Below are 14,822 nucleotides of genomic sequence, written 5' to 3' on the forward strand. Positions count from 1 at the left end.
TTACATGCAGGAATAACTCTGATTACAACGTCTTATCTGGCACTAAAAGCTCGATTTCAAGAGCTTCAGTTTGGTTCGACTACAGCCCGACTAAGGTGTATACATGACTTGTAAAACTTAGATATCGATCGGATTAAGGAAACAATTTGACTTTCTGAGAGTTGCATAAATGTTTTTAACTACAGTCCATGTTCTCAGGAGTGGAAATAAATATCAGGTTGATGCAAAGTCTGCAGGTGACCAGTAGTCACCAGCTGGTTTTACATGTCGGGCTTCAGTGACGATGCAAACTAGTCCAGGTGGAAATATTACTGTCAGATAACTGGAGGACGAGTCTCAGTTCACTGAGCTGACGAGCTTTAGTTTGGCTCATATGAGAGGATATAAAAACTCGGACTTGTGTTATCTGCATAGGTTTTTACAGTATTACAGTGATATTCAACTACATGTTAGCTTTGAACATGACAACAGAGCGTCTTTGCTGCGGCAGCTCTGTGCAGGTTGTTACGTTGCACTTTGTGACCGTTTCTCAAACCTTCCCAGCATCCAGACGCTGGTCAAGATCAGCAAGACGGCTGGAGCGCGGCTAAAGCCTCACGCGTCCCGGTTGATCCCGGCGCTGCTGGAAGCCCTGAGCACGCTGGAGCCTCAGGTCCTCAACTACCTCAGTCTCCGAGCCACAGAGCAGGAAAAGGTAACACATACATACATGTACATGTACATCACACATCAGAGCCGATGTCGTCATAAGTAAGGCTGGGGATCCATTCAAATGTCAAGAATCGATTCGATTCCGATTCTTAAGATTCAGAATCGATTATCAAGATTTGATTCGATTCGATTCCGATATTGATTTGGGTTAGTGTTATTAAAACTGTTTTTTGAGCTGTTGCATGAATTATATGACTGTAGTTATGCAAAATATTACTACTAGTATTATATTGAGATTAAACAGCAAGTATTGGCAGCTAATGATGCTGTAAGGACCAATCAGCTCCCAGAATGCTGATAGAACTGCTTTCAGAAACATTGTGGGGCAGAATTACCAAACAGATCCAGGGAGGAAACAGAGACGGATGAAATCGTTGAAATTCGGTTTTAATTTTTCCCACATTGCGTTTTTATTTGTTCCATTTTCGGTCTATTTTGGTTTTTAATTTTTGAGAATTTGGTTTTTAGCATTTTTTGCAAATGTAACCCCAAGACAGTATATAAAGTAATGAAATACAATTTATGCAATTATAACTGAACACTTTAATGTTTTCATACCTTTAAACATATTTAAAGGCAAAAACATGGCACCAGTTATTCTCGTGTCCAACAAAACATTACTTTTTTGGCGATAAACAAAAAAATAACCAAAAGTTGTAATGTAATGATGAAAAAAAATAATACATAAATAAATAAAAGAAAAAAAAAAGAAAAAATCGATCTTTAGACATATGAATCGATTTTTAGTAATTAATATGAGAATCAATTTAGAATCGGGAAATTGATTTTTTTTCAACAAAGGCCTAGTCATAAGCTGCCATGTTCTTCGTCCGCAGAACGCCATGGACGCTGCCAGGCTGAGCGCCGCCAAGTCCTCCCCCATGATGGAAACCGTCAACATGGTAAAACAGAAAGGAAAACTCAGTGTTTTTGGAGACATCGCAGGGAAAATGTAAGATCTCGTAACAAATGCTGGTCTCTGCCTTCAGTGTCTGCAGCACCTGGACGTCTCCGTCCTGGGGGAGCTGGTTCCCCGACTCTGTGAGCTGCTGAAGAGCGGAGTCGGCCTGGGCACCAAGGTGAGAATCACGTCTCGCTGTGAGCCATCTGCTCCCCTTTTCATTAAATATTCATTATTATCCGTCAATAAAATAAAAATTTTTCAAACATGTTTGTTTATGTTCAAATTTAAAAATTATATACAAGATCTTCCTTCTTCTTTTCATAATTTCTTTTGTGTTGATTCCGATATTCATTCTTATGCCACAAGGCACAAAGATGATTTTAATTTACCGTTTTGTAGAACATGTAAACATCAATCTTTCCCCCACTTGTGGAATTCACTCAATAAATCTCTGAAATCATCACCATCCTTGCCAATATTCAAAAAACATTTAAATGACTATCTTTGTAGTGTTCATTATTTGATCTGAGTTACATTTTCTTTTGTGTTTTTTTTTTTTTTTTTTATAACTCTCCCTTGTGTAGCTTTTGTTTTTTATTCATATATGGAAAGGATTCTATATAAGCCACCAGGCTTCTTCCTTTCCTTGCATATTATTTCATTGTTTTTTCATTTTTTGTTCATTTGTCTTATATTGCTAAATAATAATAAACTAAACTGTTATTCATTGATGCTTTTATTTGTTTGCTGCTGTACTTGAGTCTGACGTCTGACTTCTCTGCAGGGCGGCTGTGCCAGCGTGATAGTTTCCCTGACGGTGCAGTGTCCCCAGGACCTCAGCCCCTACTCAGGTTGTGCACCAGTCCTCATCTAATCACGTTAAGTGTTTAGAGAAATCAAACTTAACTATCTTCTTGGGGTGGGGTGATTGCAGGTAAACTGATGAGCGCCCTGCTGAGCGGTATCCACGACAGAAGCACCGTCGTACAGAAAGCTTTTGCCTTCGCTCTGGGACACTTAGTCAGGGTAAGCTCCGGTTTCAAAACATTAAAAATAATAATTAAATTATCTGTGATTCAAAGGTCCGATTTTTGCTCGTGAAGATTCTTAAATGAGTGAAAAGATCTTGAAATAATTGTGTAAAAGTGTCAGTGATAATAAAAGTCTGTGCCCCAAAATCTTTGAAAATGCTTTTATTTGGTTCTATTGGCTTTATTCTACGGTTTTCCTTTAACTTCTGTAGGAGTATCCTGTTTAGCACTGGGGCACCTTATTGATTTTTTTAAATTTATTTTTTATTGTTTTATTGGTGAACTGATCCAGTCAGTTTTAAAGTCGTATCGCATCTAGTCTTTGTGTTTGTTTTAGCTGTGTGGCTGGAAATAAAGTTACCCGAAACCTGCAGTGAGAAGCTTTAATGTTTCCTTCATCATCTGCTTTAATGAAAAAAAAAAAAAAAAAAAACAACGTTAAATTCTGTCTCTTAATTTTATCAAATTATTTAAATCTATTTCATTCTGTGATTCATGTAAATTACGTGAAGACATGAGTGTGAATATGAGCAGCCTGGGGCCAACAACAGATTTCTTCTAAACTTTTTCAGTAAATGATTTTCTTAAACAACAACCCAAAAAAAACGTTTTGGGAAAAAAACTATTCAAACTCTGTTTCACAACTGTTTTCTTCCCGTATCAGACGGCGAAAGACAGCAGCACAGAAAAGCTCCTGCTGAAGCTCAGCGGCTGGTACCTGGAGAAGGAAGGTGAGACGATTCACTCTCCTCCGGTCAAACCCTGTTCTCTACCCGGGAAAAGATCAGCGCTCACCTTGGCTCCATGTCATTGACAGCTACAAATCAGCCAGAAATCTTGGTGTAATTATTGACTCAGACCTGAACTTCAACAGCCATCTAAAGTTGATCACTAAATCTGCCTATTACCACCTAAAAAACATTGCTAGAATTAAGGGGTTTCTGTCTAAACAAGACATGGAAAAACTTATTCATGCATTCATTTTCAGTAGGTTGGATTATTGCAATGGCATCTTTACAGGCCTTAACAAGAAATCTATCAGGCAGCTGCAGCTGATCCAGAACGCAGAGTCTTTACAAACACCAGGAGACTGGACCAGATTACACCGGTCATGAAATCACTACACTGGCTTCCAGTGAGTCAAAGGATAGAGTTTAAAATCTTACTGCTGGTCTACAAAGACCTGAATGGTCTTGGACCAAAATACATGCTGGATCTGTTAGTTCCTATGAAGCTCCCAGACCCCTGAGGTTCATCTGGATCTGTTAGTTCCTATGAAGCTCCCAGACCCCTGACGTTCATCTGGATCTGGTTTGTTGTGGTTCCAGAACCAGAACCAAGCAAGGTGAGGCAGCGTTCAGTTATTCTGCTCCTCACCGGTGGAACAAACTCCCTGTAGACCTGAGGTCTGCTCCAACTGTAGATCCTTTAAATCAGGATAAAAACATTACTGTTTACTGAAGCTACTCTCAAATTAAATATTTACCTGCTGTACTCTACTGCCCTTACTTTTTAACAACTTGTGCTTTTTATTATTTTACCTCTTTTCTTATAATTTTATTTCATTGTATTTGTTATTTACTGTTTAATTGTGTCTTGCTGCTTTTAGGGCCAGTCCCAATCCCCCCCCTAGACTTACTTTTCAGCCCTACCCCTAAATTTTGCGTGTTCCCGTGAGGGTATTGGTGTCCCAATTCCTCTTTGCATCTAGGGGGAGTGTGTATGAATCTAGCCCTACACAGCGAGGGATTTCAGATGCTGACTTCGCGACGGAGGGCTAGAGAAAATTTCCCAGAATGCTTTACGTCATCATTTGCAGACTGAATCAAACAAAAAAACATGGCAGACATTTTTCATTTTTAGTGAATAAAATCAATATTTTGAGTTAGTTTCTGCATAAAAATGCGTTTTTGATTACATTTCTAGCGAGAAATATATATTTTCATAATATTCACTCAGTGAATGTACATAATCACTCGCTTGCTCGTTGTTGCGAAGATCTCGTCAGAATAAAGGCTGATTTATGGTTCCGCGTTAAATCAACGCAGAGCCTACGCCGTAGGCGAAAATATTAAAACTTAATAAAGTGGCATATTAACAGCACTACAGCTGAAATTAAAACAGCTTTTAGCTCTGGGCTTCCTGATATGGTGTGACGTATGTGCAAACGTAACTACGCAGTCGCTTACGTACCCGAACGTAAACCACGCAGTGACGTAGCAAGTGGTGTCCCAATCCCTAGGGAAGATTACAAGGGCCCTACGCCTTGTGGCTTCATTTTTAGGGCTAGTAGTAGTGAGTGAGGGCTAGTGGTAGAAAGGGGGTGTATTGGGATTGGCCCTTGATGTTGATGTAAAGCACTTTGAATTACCTTGTGTTGAATTGTGCTCTACAAATAAACTTACCTCTCCTCTTCTTCCTCTCCCAGAACCCGTTTACAAGTCGTCGTGCGCGCTGACGGTTCACGCCATCAGCCACTACAGCCCCGACGTGCTGAAGGGCCACGCCGGGGTGGCGCTGCCGCTGGCCTTCCTGGGCATGCACCAGGCGCCGGGGCCGGACGAGGAGAAGGGCGAGAGCCACGACGCCACGCTGTGGGCCGAGGTGTGGCAGGAGAACGTTCCAGGTGAGGAACGCCCAACCGAACCAGACAAACACTAGGGGTGTAACAATATATCGTGCCACGAAATTTCGCGATACAAAAACGTCACGATACGTGTCGTGGAGGAGACAAACTGTATCGCGATATTGGGTTATTAATATTAATCTATTGTGTTGACTAGTAACGCGCATCCGACCACGACTCGACCCGCGGACCAAAATCTTCCTCCGCTCAGAAGAAACTAGTACCATTTTGCGGTCCTGTTTTGAGCTCTGAACCTTTACTTATGTAAGGCTGGTGTAGAGTTAAGCCTTACGTTATTAAATTAAACCTTTTTCGGGTTGTGAGTAGGATAAACACGGGGACAACTTCTGCTGAGTTCCAGTGTACTTTAATGTCCCTCAACAGTGTAGGATTTTAGAACATCAACACAGCACCTAGTGCTGTATCACTCCGCCCAATCTAAAACAGACTAATCACTACAGATAAACTGACTAGTGTCATTATAGTCCCTAATTTACATCAGAATATAAAGAATATATTTATAAAATAATGAACACTGAATTAGCTAAATAACCTTCTTAACAAAAATAAATCTCCTCTTACACTTATAAGGTGAGCATGAATCAATCTTTTTTATGATGTAAAATTGTATGTATTTATTTACTTTTATTTATTTATTTAATTTTAGTTGTTAAATTTCTGGAAAAGAAAAAAGTCAAATCATACATGAGAGAAACTATTCAGTTTGTGGCTAAATATTTTTATTGTATGAAACTGAAGATGCATAATGCAAACCTGACATTTACTTTTAGTTCAGTTTGTTTAAAACTTAAACAGTTATAAAGCATTACAAACTGTAACAATAGGGCAAACGCACAGCATTGTTTTGTATTTTGTGTCTTTCAAATAAAAGGCAATTTTTTCCAGTCATATGTTCTTCATTCAAGGTTGTTAAAAAAATACTGCTATAATATCGTATCGTTATCGTGACCTCAGTATCGTGTATCGTGAGATTAGTGTATCGTTACACCCCTAACAAACACCAACATCTCCGTACGCCGGTGCTGATGTTACGTTTGGGATGTGAACACCAGGAAGCTTCGGAGGGATCCGGCTCTACATGACGGAGCTGATCAGCATCACCCAGAAGGCTCTGCAGTCCCAGTCCTGGAAGATGAAGGCTCAGGGCGCCGCTGCCATGGCGACCGTTGCCAAGGAGCAGACGGGCTCCCTGGTGGCTCCTCACCTGGGTTTGGTGCTGACGGCGCTGATGCAGGGCCTGTCTGGACGCACGTGGGCCGGCAAGGTACTGAGGAACCACTGGAGAAACAACACGGGGTTGTTAGAAGTAGAATCTTAGTTTCACATGTTTGTTTTATCCCCAGGAGGAGCTGCTGAAAGCTATCGGATCAGTGGTGTCCAAATGCAGGTGGGCTCCTCTCTTAAACCGTTCCTCCTTTACTGAAGCGTTCTCTTAAGTTAAATACTTACCTGCTGTACTCTACTATCCTTACTTTTTAACAACTTGTAATTTTTATTATTTTACCTCTTTTCTTATCATTTTATTTGTTATTTACTGTTTAATTGTGTACTGTTTACTGAAGCGTATTCTTAAATTAAATACTTATGATTTTTGAAAACCGTGCAAAATTACACTAGTGATGGATAAGCCCTGAATGCACACATTGTGACGTAGAATTGTCAAATTGGTTTAATTCACCGCACGAATCGGCACAGATTACTTTTGTAATACTGTATTTGACCCGGTCTTTGTATGTTTTGACAATATAGAAACGTAATTCTTGCCATTTTAAGAATGCAATGTACCTGCTGTACTCTACTGTACAGTGGCCGAGACCAGCCATTGCTGCAAATAAAATAAACGCTGCAAACCAAAAGAAACGCCGCTGCAAATAAAAGAAACGCTGCAAATATAAAGAAACCCTGCTCCAAATAAAATTTAAAAAAACGACGCAAATAAAAAAGCCACAACGGAAGTGTATTACCGGGGACTATTTTTGCCGATGTTGCACATTAAAAATTACACGTAGCGACGGTGAACACTAACCGTTTCACTTATTTTCTCGTTCGTTGTTCTTCTTATTCCTCGCTCTTCTTATTTATTCCTTTTCACTTACGTCCTCTTCATCTTCTTCTCTTCTCACGTAAAAAACACTGGTGCATCAGCAAAAATAGTCCCCGGTAATTCACTTCCGTTGTCGTCTTTTTTTTATTTGCAGCTGCGTTTCTTTTATTTGCAGCGGCGTTTGTTTTTATTTGCAGCGTTTGTTTTATTTGCAAAGTGTTTATTTTATTTGCAGCGTTTCCTTAATTTTCAGCAATGGTGGGTCTCGGCCACCGTACTACTGCCCTTACTTTTTAACAACTTGTGCTTTTTATTATTTTACCTCTTTTCTTATCATTTTACTTGTTATTTACTGTTTAATTGTGTCTTGCCGCTTTTAATGTTGATGTAAAGCACTTTGAATTACCTTGTGTTGAATTGTGCTATACACATAAACTTGCCTTGCCTCCCAATATTATTTATATTGTGAGGCAACCCTTCATTTGTCCCCCCTTTATTCCCTGGATTGCAGCGCGGAGCTGCAGAAGCCGTGCAGCGGCCAGCCCACCGTGCCGGAGGTGCTGGAGGTCGTGCTGAAGGAATGCCGCAAGGAGAACCTGGTGTACAAAACGGCGGCGCTGCGCTGCGCCGGAGACGTGCTGAGCAGCACCGGGGAGGATCGCTTCAGCGACGTGGCCGAGATCCTGTTCCCCATCATCAAGAAGGTTCAGGCCCAAAGCAGCTATTTCATTACAAAACGGACATTAAAGTGTGTTAAAAAGGTCATCATAAAGTCTGTCCTGAACATTTCCCACCAGAGCTGTCCAGAGAGCGGCTCCAAGTCTCCTCGGTCGTTGGACGACGAGGACGACGATGACGGGGACGTGAAGGAGAGAGAGCTGCAGACGGAAGCCGTGCTCTGTGCTTTTGAGACTCTGGGAAAGGCCTGGCCCCGAAACCCCCAGACTCAGGGTACGTTTCCTCCCGCCGCCCAGACTAGCGCTGGAGGTTTTTTAGGGCTGAAACGATTCCTTGAATAATTCAAGTAATTCGATTACAAAAAATGATCGAGGAATTTTCTCTGCCTCGAGGAATCGTTTAATTTTGCAGCTCAAAGCAGGTATTTCGCCCGGACTACGTTTGGTGCGGTGGATTTGTTTGGTTTTAGTAACATGCCATGCTCAGACAATGAGATATATAAAGTGCTCAGGCAGTCTGCAACAGCCCAGACGGAGACACATGTAGTTCAGTGCTTAACTTTTATTTTTAATCCACTCTATATTCTTGTGGTCCGTTCTCCTATATGTTCCCCCTCTAACCCGGTACATACATAGGTTCCTCTAAACATCTGTTCCCGCTACAGTTTTAACTAAAAGAAAAGGCAGAAAATGTCAGAAAAATAAAAAACGTAATAAAGCTAACTGGGTAGTTTTCAACTTTAGCTCTGTAGTAATTGATGGATAAAACAAGCAGCACTGGATCTTAATGTGCTCCAATACAGCAAGTCTCAGAAGTTTATTTTGAACACTGCCAAAACTCAAAATCTTATACTTTAACTTAAAACTTAACTAGAACTTAAAATGTGCTTGGCACAAATGAAAGTTCAATTGAAACACGTGGGAAAAACACCTAACCTTTTAAGTGATGTGTGTTATCAGGTGTAATGGCATTTTTAGATTAGAAATAAGAAAACTTCTTGGTAAGATCCTTAGTTTTTTGAGTGAAGGCAGTGAATTTGGTCAACTGGTGTAAGTTCAGGGTTTTTAAATGCACAGCCATGAAGCTACTGGATTATATAATATAGTCTTAAAAAAAAAAACTACGGCTGGAGATCGATTCGAATGTTAAGAATCGATTTAATTCAAATTCTTAAGATTCAGAATCAATTATCAGGATTTGATTTGATCCGATATTGATGTGGGTTAGCGTTATTAAAAATGTTTTTTGAGCTGTTGCCTGAATTATATGACTGTAAAATAACTAGTGAAATAATCATTTCACAATAATTATTAAGAACTAAGAAATAAATAACTCAAATAGGCCTTTCACTAACCATTTAAAGTGCAAAAAAAGATACATTTAAAACAGCTCATGCAGTAAACAAATCATTTTAGCTTGTCTGATTTATTCTATCACCACACACACATATTGCCATGAAGCATCTGGTATTTTTCAGGAGTGTCATGACAAACTGTGTCTGATAACAGAGAAACCAAACAAGCTATAGTAAATATAGATACTATGAACTTCATTGAACTCATATAACATTTTGAAGTTTAAGCAGCATTTTATCGAAAGAAAAGTTAATTTAGTTTAGGAGTTTTCAAAACCAGTGTTGTTAACGCTTCAACTCCATGTTCATTGTTTGATAGTTCCACACCACGCACATGTGTGCATTAAATGACGTGACTACTGGGATTAAAGTTCACCGGGTGAAAATTGAATGATGAAAAAAAAATTTGATTTTTAGACATACGAATCGATTTTAGAATCGTTTTTTTTTTTTTAACACAGGCCTAGTCCAAACAACCGAAACAACCACGGTTTAGTCGTTAGACCCACGCTGAGCCCTTTCCGTCATGTACCCGGGTTATTTACTGTCCTACCGCTTCAGATGAGATTATTTCATCTGCTGGGATGTTCCCTCGTCGTCACTAACATGCTCGTCTCTGCAGCTCGTTTCCGGGGGGAGGTTTGCAGCCTGATGTCGGTGAAGGTCAAACTGAGCACCTGGAAGGTCCAGCTGGCCGTTCTACAAGCCATGAAGGCGTATTTTCAGAAGTAGGAGCCACACACAGACACAAAATACACTTTTACTAACTCATTCTTGTAACTGAACTTGAACTCTGATGCCTTTTTCTTTGCAGGTTGTTGCTGCTGGAGAAGGGCAGTGAAGACTTTGATGCTCTGTCTCAGATCCTCACAGAGACGTGTGCCGCTCTCACGCACCCTCTAGGTGAGGACAGTGTTTCAGCTCCTCTGTGTTTCAGGGGAACACCTTCAAGAACTAGGGCTGGGGATCGATTCAAATGTCAAGAATCGATTTGATTCCAATTCTTAAGATTCAGAATCGATTATCAAGATTTGATTCAATTCCGATATTGATTTGGGTTAGTGTTATTAAAACTGTTTTTTGAGCTGTTGCATGAATCATATGACTGTAGTTATGCAAAATATTACTACTAGTATTATATTGAGATTCAACAGCAAGTATTGCAGCTAATGATGCTGTAAGGACCAATCAGCTCCCAGTATGCTGATAGAACTGCTTTCAGAAACATCATGTTGGTCAGAATTATCAAACAGATCCAGGGAGGAAACAGAGACGGATGAAATCGGTTTAATTTTTCCCACATTCCATTTTTATTTGTTCCATTTTCGGTCTATTTTGGTTTTTAATTTTTGAGTATTTGGTTTTTAGCATTTTTTGCAAATGTAACCCCAAGACAGTATATAAAGTAATGAAATACAGACTATTCATGCAATTATAACCTAACACTTTAATGTTTTCATACCTTTAAACATATTTAAAGGCAAAAACATGACACCAGTTATTCTTGTGTCCAACAAGACATTCCTTTTTTGGGGATAAACAAAAAAATAACCAAAAGTTGTAATGTAATGATGAAAAAAAAAATACATAAATAAATGAAAAAAAAAAAAAAATGAAAAAAAATTTTTTTTAAAAAATCGATCTTTAGACATAGCCTATGAATCGATTTTTAGGAATTGATATGAGAATCGATTTAGAATTGGGAAATCGATTTTTTTCAACACAGGCCTATCAAGAACTGAACGAATCAAACATTTCATCCGTTTGTTTTTCTCTGCAGAGAATAAAAGTTACTCGTCTGTGAGGACAGAAGCCTTGTCTGTGGTGGATCTGGTCGTTAAGAAGATTGGAGGTAGGAACCTGCTGCTGCTGCTGCTGCTGCTGTTTATAAACAAAAAAAAAACGTAAGGTGTGTTTTTCCATTAGCGGGGGATTCAGGTAGACCCGCCGGACCGGAACCGACGGATCCATCTGTCCCTTTTTCTTAACCTCCAACTTCATCAAATTTACTCACAGCAAAATGTCTCTGGTCCACATGGTTCAAATGATTCAAATGATTTGTGGTCACATGATTAATGTTCATGTGAGAGTGCTAATTTAGAAATCCCCAATAGTAGAGACCCCCCTGCCAGGTAGACCAATCTGAGCAGCTCTCCTGCTACAGGAATGTTTTCTGGTTCCTGAAGGAACCTTTACAGGAGCGTTCCTGGTAATGGAGACACATGTGAATGAAAAACTACCTGGACCTCTCGCTAATGGAAACGCACCTACAACAGTATAGGATTTAATTTAATCTGTGGTTCATAATATACATTTTCTTTTCCTAAACTCTGACCGAGCGCAGTTCATCTCTGTTGCACTCTAATGGCACTTTTCCACTAGTACCGACTCATCTCAGCTCGGCTCGACTCGTCCTGGTTTCTTTTCCACTACAATTCAGCTCCTGGAGCAGAAGTAGGAGGGTTAGAGGAAGCTGCTGTGACGTATTTGATTGTGTGATCTAAACTAAGAAGACAACAACACTAAAGATGTAGAACCTGGAGGAGATGATATATGTGCTGCTGGGTCTGTTAAAAAGTTAAAAAATGAGAGTGGGAGAAGCTTCAAGCAGCAATGCTATTTAATTTTTTTAGTTTATCTCGGCGCTGCTGAAAAGTCAGCTGGAGCCGTGAGCAGCTATGAAGAGACAGAGCTCCTGGTGGATCTGGTCGTTTCTTATCTCTCGTCTAGATCCCTTTTTAATTCTCTCCTCAGCACCAGGTTTATGAACATCTGCACCTCAGAGTTGGATCATGAAACAGACTTTTGCGCTGCCATTGCCTGTTGAATAAAATGAACAAGAAGCTGCAGTCAGAGTCTCTTCCGCTGATGTCACATCCTGACTCAGAAGTCTGACTCCAACCCCCCGACCAATCGATGGCCTGTAGTGTGATGATGTCAGATACAGCCGACTCTGCCACTTAGAACCTCGGCAGAATAGAAACAGAAAAGTATTTACTCGGCACGTTAGACCCCTGGTGAGAAAGAACCAAACTGAGTGGAGGCGAGCCAAGCTGAGAATCAGATTTGGCCAAGTTTGAACATTGCCCGACAAGGAATTTGACTCCGGTTATTTCGCTCACTGTACCCAGATTTTGAAAGTAGCAACAGTAAATAACAAATGTACAGTCAGAGGTGTCAAAAATATTCACATTCATTACTCAGGTAGAAGTATAGATACTAGAGTTTAAAAATACTCCTCTAGAAGTATAAAAGTACTGGTTTCAAAACTACTTAAAGTTTAAAAGTAAAAGTAATGTAAGGGGGAAAAAAAGCCATTAAAGACAAAAGCCATTGAAAATGAATGTATCTTAGTATAATGCAAATATATTAAAGAACCATATATGTGTACTATTGAGCATTAACATGTGTTTCAGAGAGGAGGAGATATGATGACTAGTTGCCTATAAGTATTGTAATGGTGCAAAAAGTCAAACTTCAGAGGCATGTTATCATTTATCCTAACCTTTATTGGAATGTACATCCAAGTTTAGTTGCAGGAATCTGAGGGAACGGATGTAAGAACAAAACTGGACAAGAACATCTGAAACAACCACAACCAAATTCACTCTATCCGGATGGAGCAATTTAACTGGATAGTTTTTTTTAAAGGCCGAAATGAAATAGAGTAACGAGGCTGTTTTTAAAATATAAGGAGTAAAAAGTACAGATAATTGCGTGAAAATGTAAGGAGTAAAAGTAAAAAGTCGTCTGAAAAATAATTACTCCAGTGAAGTATAGATAACCAAAATTTCTACTTAAGTAAGGTAAGGAAGTATTTGTACTTTGTTACTTGACACCTCTGTGTACAGTAAATAAACAAGTAGGTACTAGTGGAAAAGTGCCATTAATGTTTATAGATTTTCCACTACTGCTGATTAATAAATGTGTTTGTGCGAGCAGAGAGCAGTCAGTGGGACTGCATGTCTGTGAAGAGCCGGGAGCAGCTGCAGCGCTCCCTGTCCACGCTGCAGTCGGACAACAGGCCCGACCTGAGGGACAAGGCCCAGGAGCTGCGCCGGCACATCCAGAGCCAGCCCTGATGGACGCACGCGGCCGCATTTCCTTCTCACACCTTTTATCAGGGACACAAACCACGTGTTAGCACACTCTGATGCACAAAACCAATAACCCTAACTCTGTCGATCATTACAGTAAATATCCATATTCCTGCAACCGCACCAACTGATAAATATCTGTGTCTGACGAAGCTTGACATGGAAGAGTCTCAACATGTCCCGGAGGACGGCTATTATAGTACTGTGTCAAGTTTTATTTGGTTCATTTACATGGACAGTTTATTAATGATAAATTCTATATAAACCAGTGTGTTGGGTTTGTGGACGCTGTTGTCCTCTAGTCCCGAGCTGGGGATTTTACTACTGTCGTGGGTTTGCCTACTTGTTAAATATCACAACAGCGGGTTGTTCGCCTGAACTGGTGCAGAAGATGATTAAAATACTTCAAGTCACAGCTGGAAACTAAAAAAAAAAACATAACTAAAGTGTCCTGAAACATATCAGACCATGCAAGTTTGGGGGGAAAAAAAGGAACCATGCTCTTAACTTTGAAGTGATATAGTTGTTTGAATTTGTCCATGATGAAATAAAACTCTACAATTTGGACAGTGACTTTTGTTTCGTCTTTGTAGGAGGATTTTTTTTTTTTCCACATGGGTTTGTACAAAAATGTTTATGGTACTGAGGTTTTGTGATGTGGCCCGAGAGAGGTTTTCATGCGGCCCGCGAGAAGTTTCCAACGCAAAAAAATGAAATGTTAATTTACTAAAAAGGAAGGTATAAATAATTGCCATGAATCGCAGCATATCCTATGATATATTTCTTCTACAAATCCATTGTTATTCCACAAATAGAGCAGTTTGACATTTTCTTTTAGTTTTCTAGAATGCATTTGCCGATTTTATTTCTTTGTAGACGGTCGTTTATTTTTATTAACTGACTACTATTATATATTTTCGCAGGAAAAATATCACTGGTGATAGATGATATTTATTCTGAGAATTTCAGTTTTGAATACGAGGATAGTGACAAAGTAAAACAGTTAAAAGAGAAATGCTGACTTTTTCGGCACACTGTCGTAAATATCCGCGCCAATTTTTAAAAATAAATACAATTAATTGTACTGGAAAAATCTCTAAATCACAAAAACACTCGGATGTAATAAGAAAGATTATGCTTTTAATTAAATTTAATTAAATTCCCTTTAAAATTAACTAAACTGATATTGGATTAGATAACAATAGGTAAAAAAAAAAAAAGAATTAGAAAAAGATATTTTGTACCGTTTTTGTTATTTTGAGCATGCGGCCCGCGAGAAAAAAATTGGTCAAATCCGGCCCGCCAAGCAAAATGAGTTTGACACCCCTGTGCTACACGGTGACGTCAGAGGCAAAT

General features: G+C 39.5%; 1 protein-coding gene across 1 annotated transcript in view; it reads left to right on the forward strand.

Annotated features, from left to right (window-relative positions):
* ecpas (Ecm29 proteasome adaptor and scaffold) overlaps positions 1-14,033 on the forward strand; it is a 38,198-nt gene extending 24,165 nt beyond the window's left edge. Inside the window, exons 35-49 of the mRNA XM_061735441.1 lie at positions 544-694; positions 1,548-1,613; positions 1,701-1,790; positions 2,400-2,466; positions 2,550-2,641; positions 3,311-3,377; positions 5,075-5,272; positions 6,346-6,557; positions 6,637-6,680; positions 7,849-8,041; positions 8,135-8,288; positions 9,992-10,097; positions 10,184-10,272; positions 11,150-11,221; positions 13,312-14,033. Coding sequence (XP_061591425.1) covers positions 544-694; positions 1,548-1,613; positions 1,701-1,790; positions 2,400-2,466; positions 2,550-2,641; positions 3,311-3,377; positions 5,075-5,272; positions 6,346-6,557; positions 6,637-6,680; positions 7,849-8,041; positions 8,135-8,288; positions 9,992-10,097; positions 10,184-10,272; positions 11,150-11,221; positions 13,312-13,451 — 1,741 coding nt within the window. The 3' untranslated portion in view covers positions 13,452-14,033. The remainder of the gene's footprint in view (positions 1-543; positions 695-1,547; positions 1,614-1,700; positions 1,791-2,399; positions 2,467-2,549; positions 2,642-3,310; positions 3,378-5,074; positions 5,273-6,345; positions 6,558-6,636; positions 6,681-7,848; positions 8,042-8,134; positions 8,289-9,991; positions 10,098-10,183; positions 10,273-11,149; positions 11,222-13,311) is intronic.
* Positions 14,034-14,822: the final 789 nt, after the last annotated feature.

The sequence above is a fragment of the Cololabis saira genome, chromosome 1 (genome assembly GCF_033807715.1).
Source record: "Cololabis saira isolate AMF1-May2022 chromosome 1, fColSai1.1, whole genome shotgun sequence".
NCBI classification, from domain to species: Eukaryota; Metazoa; Chordata; class Actinopteri; order Beloniformes; family Belonidae; genus Cololabis; species Cololabis saira.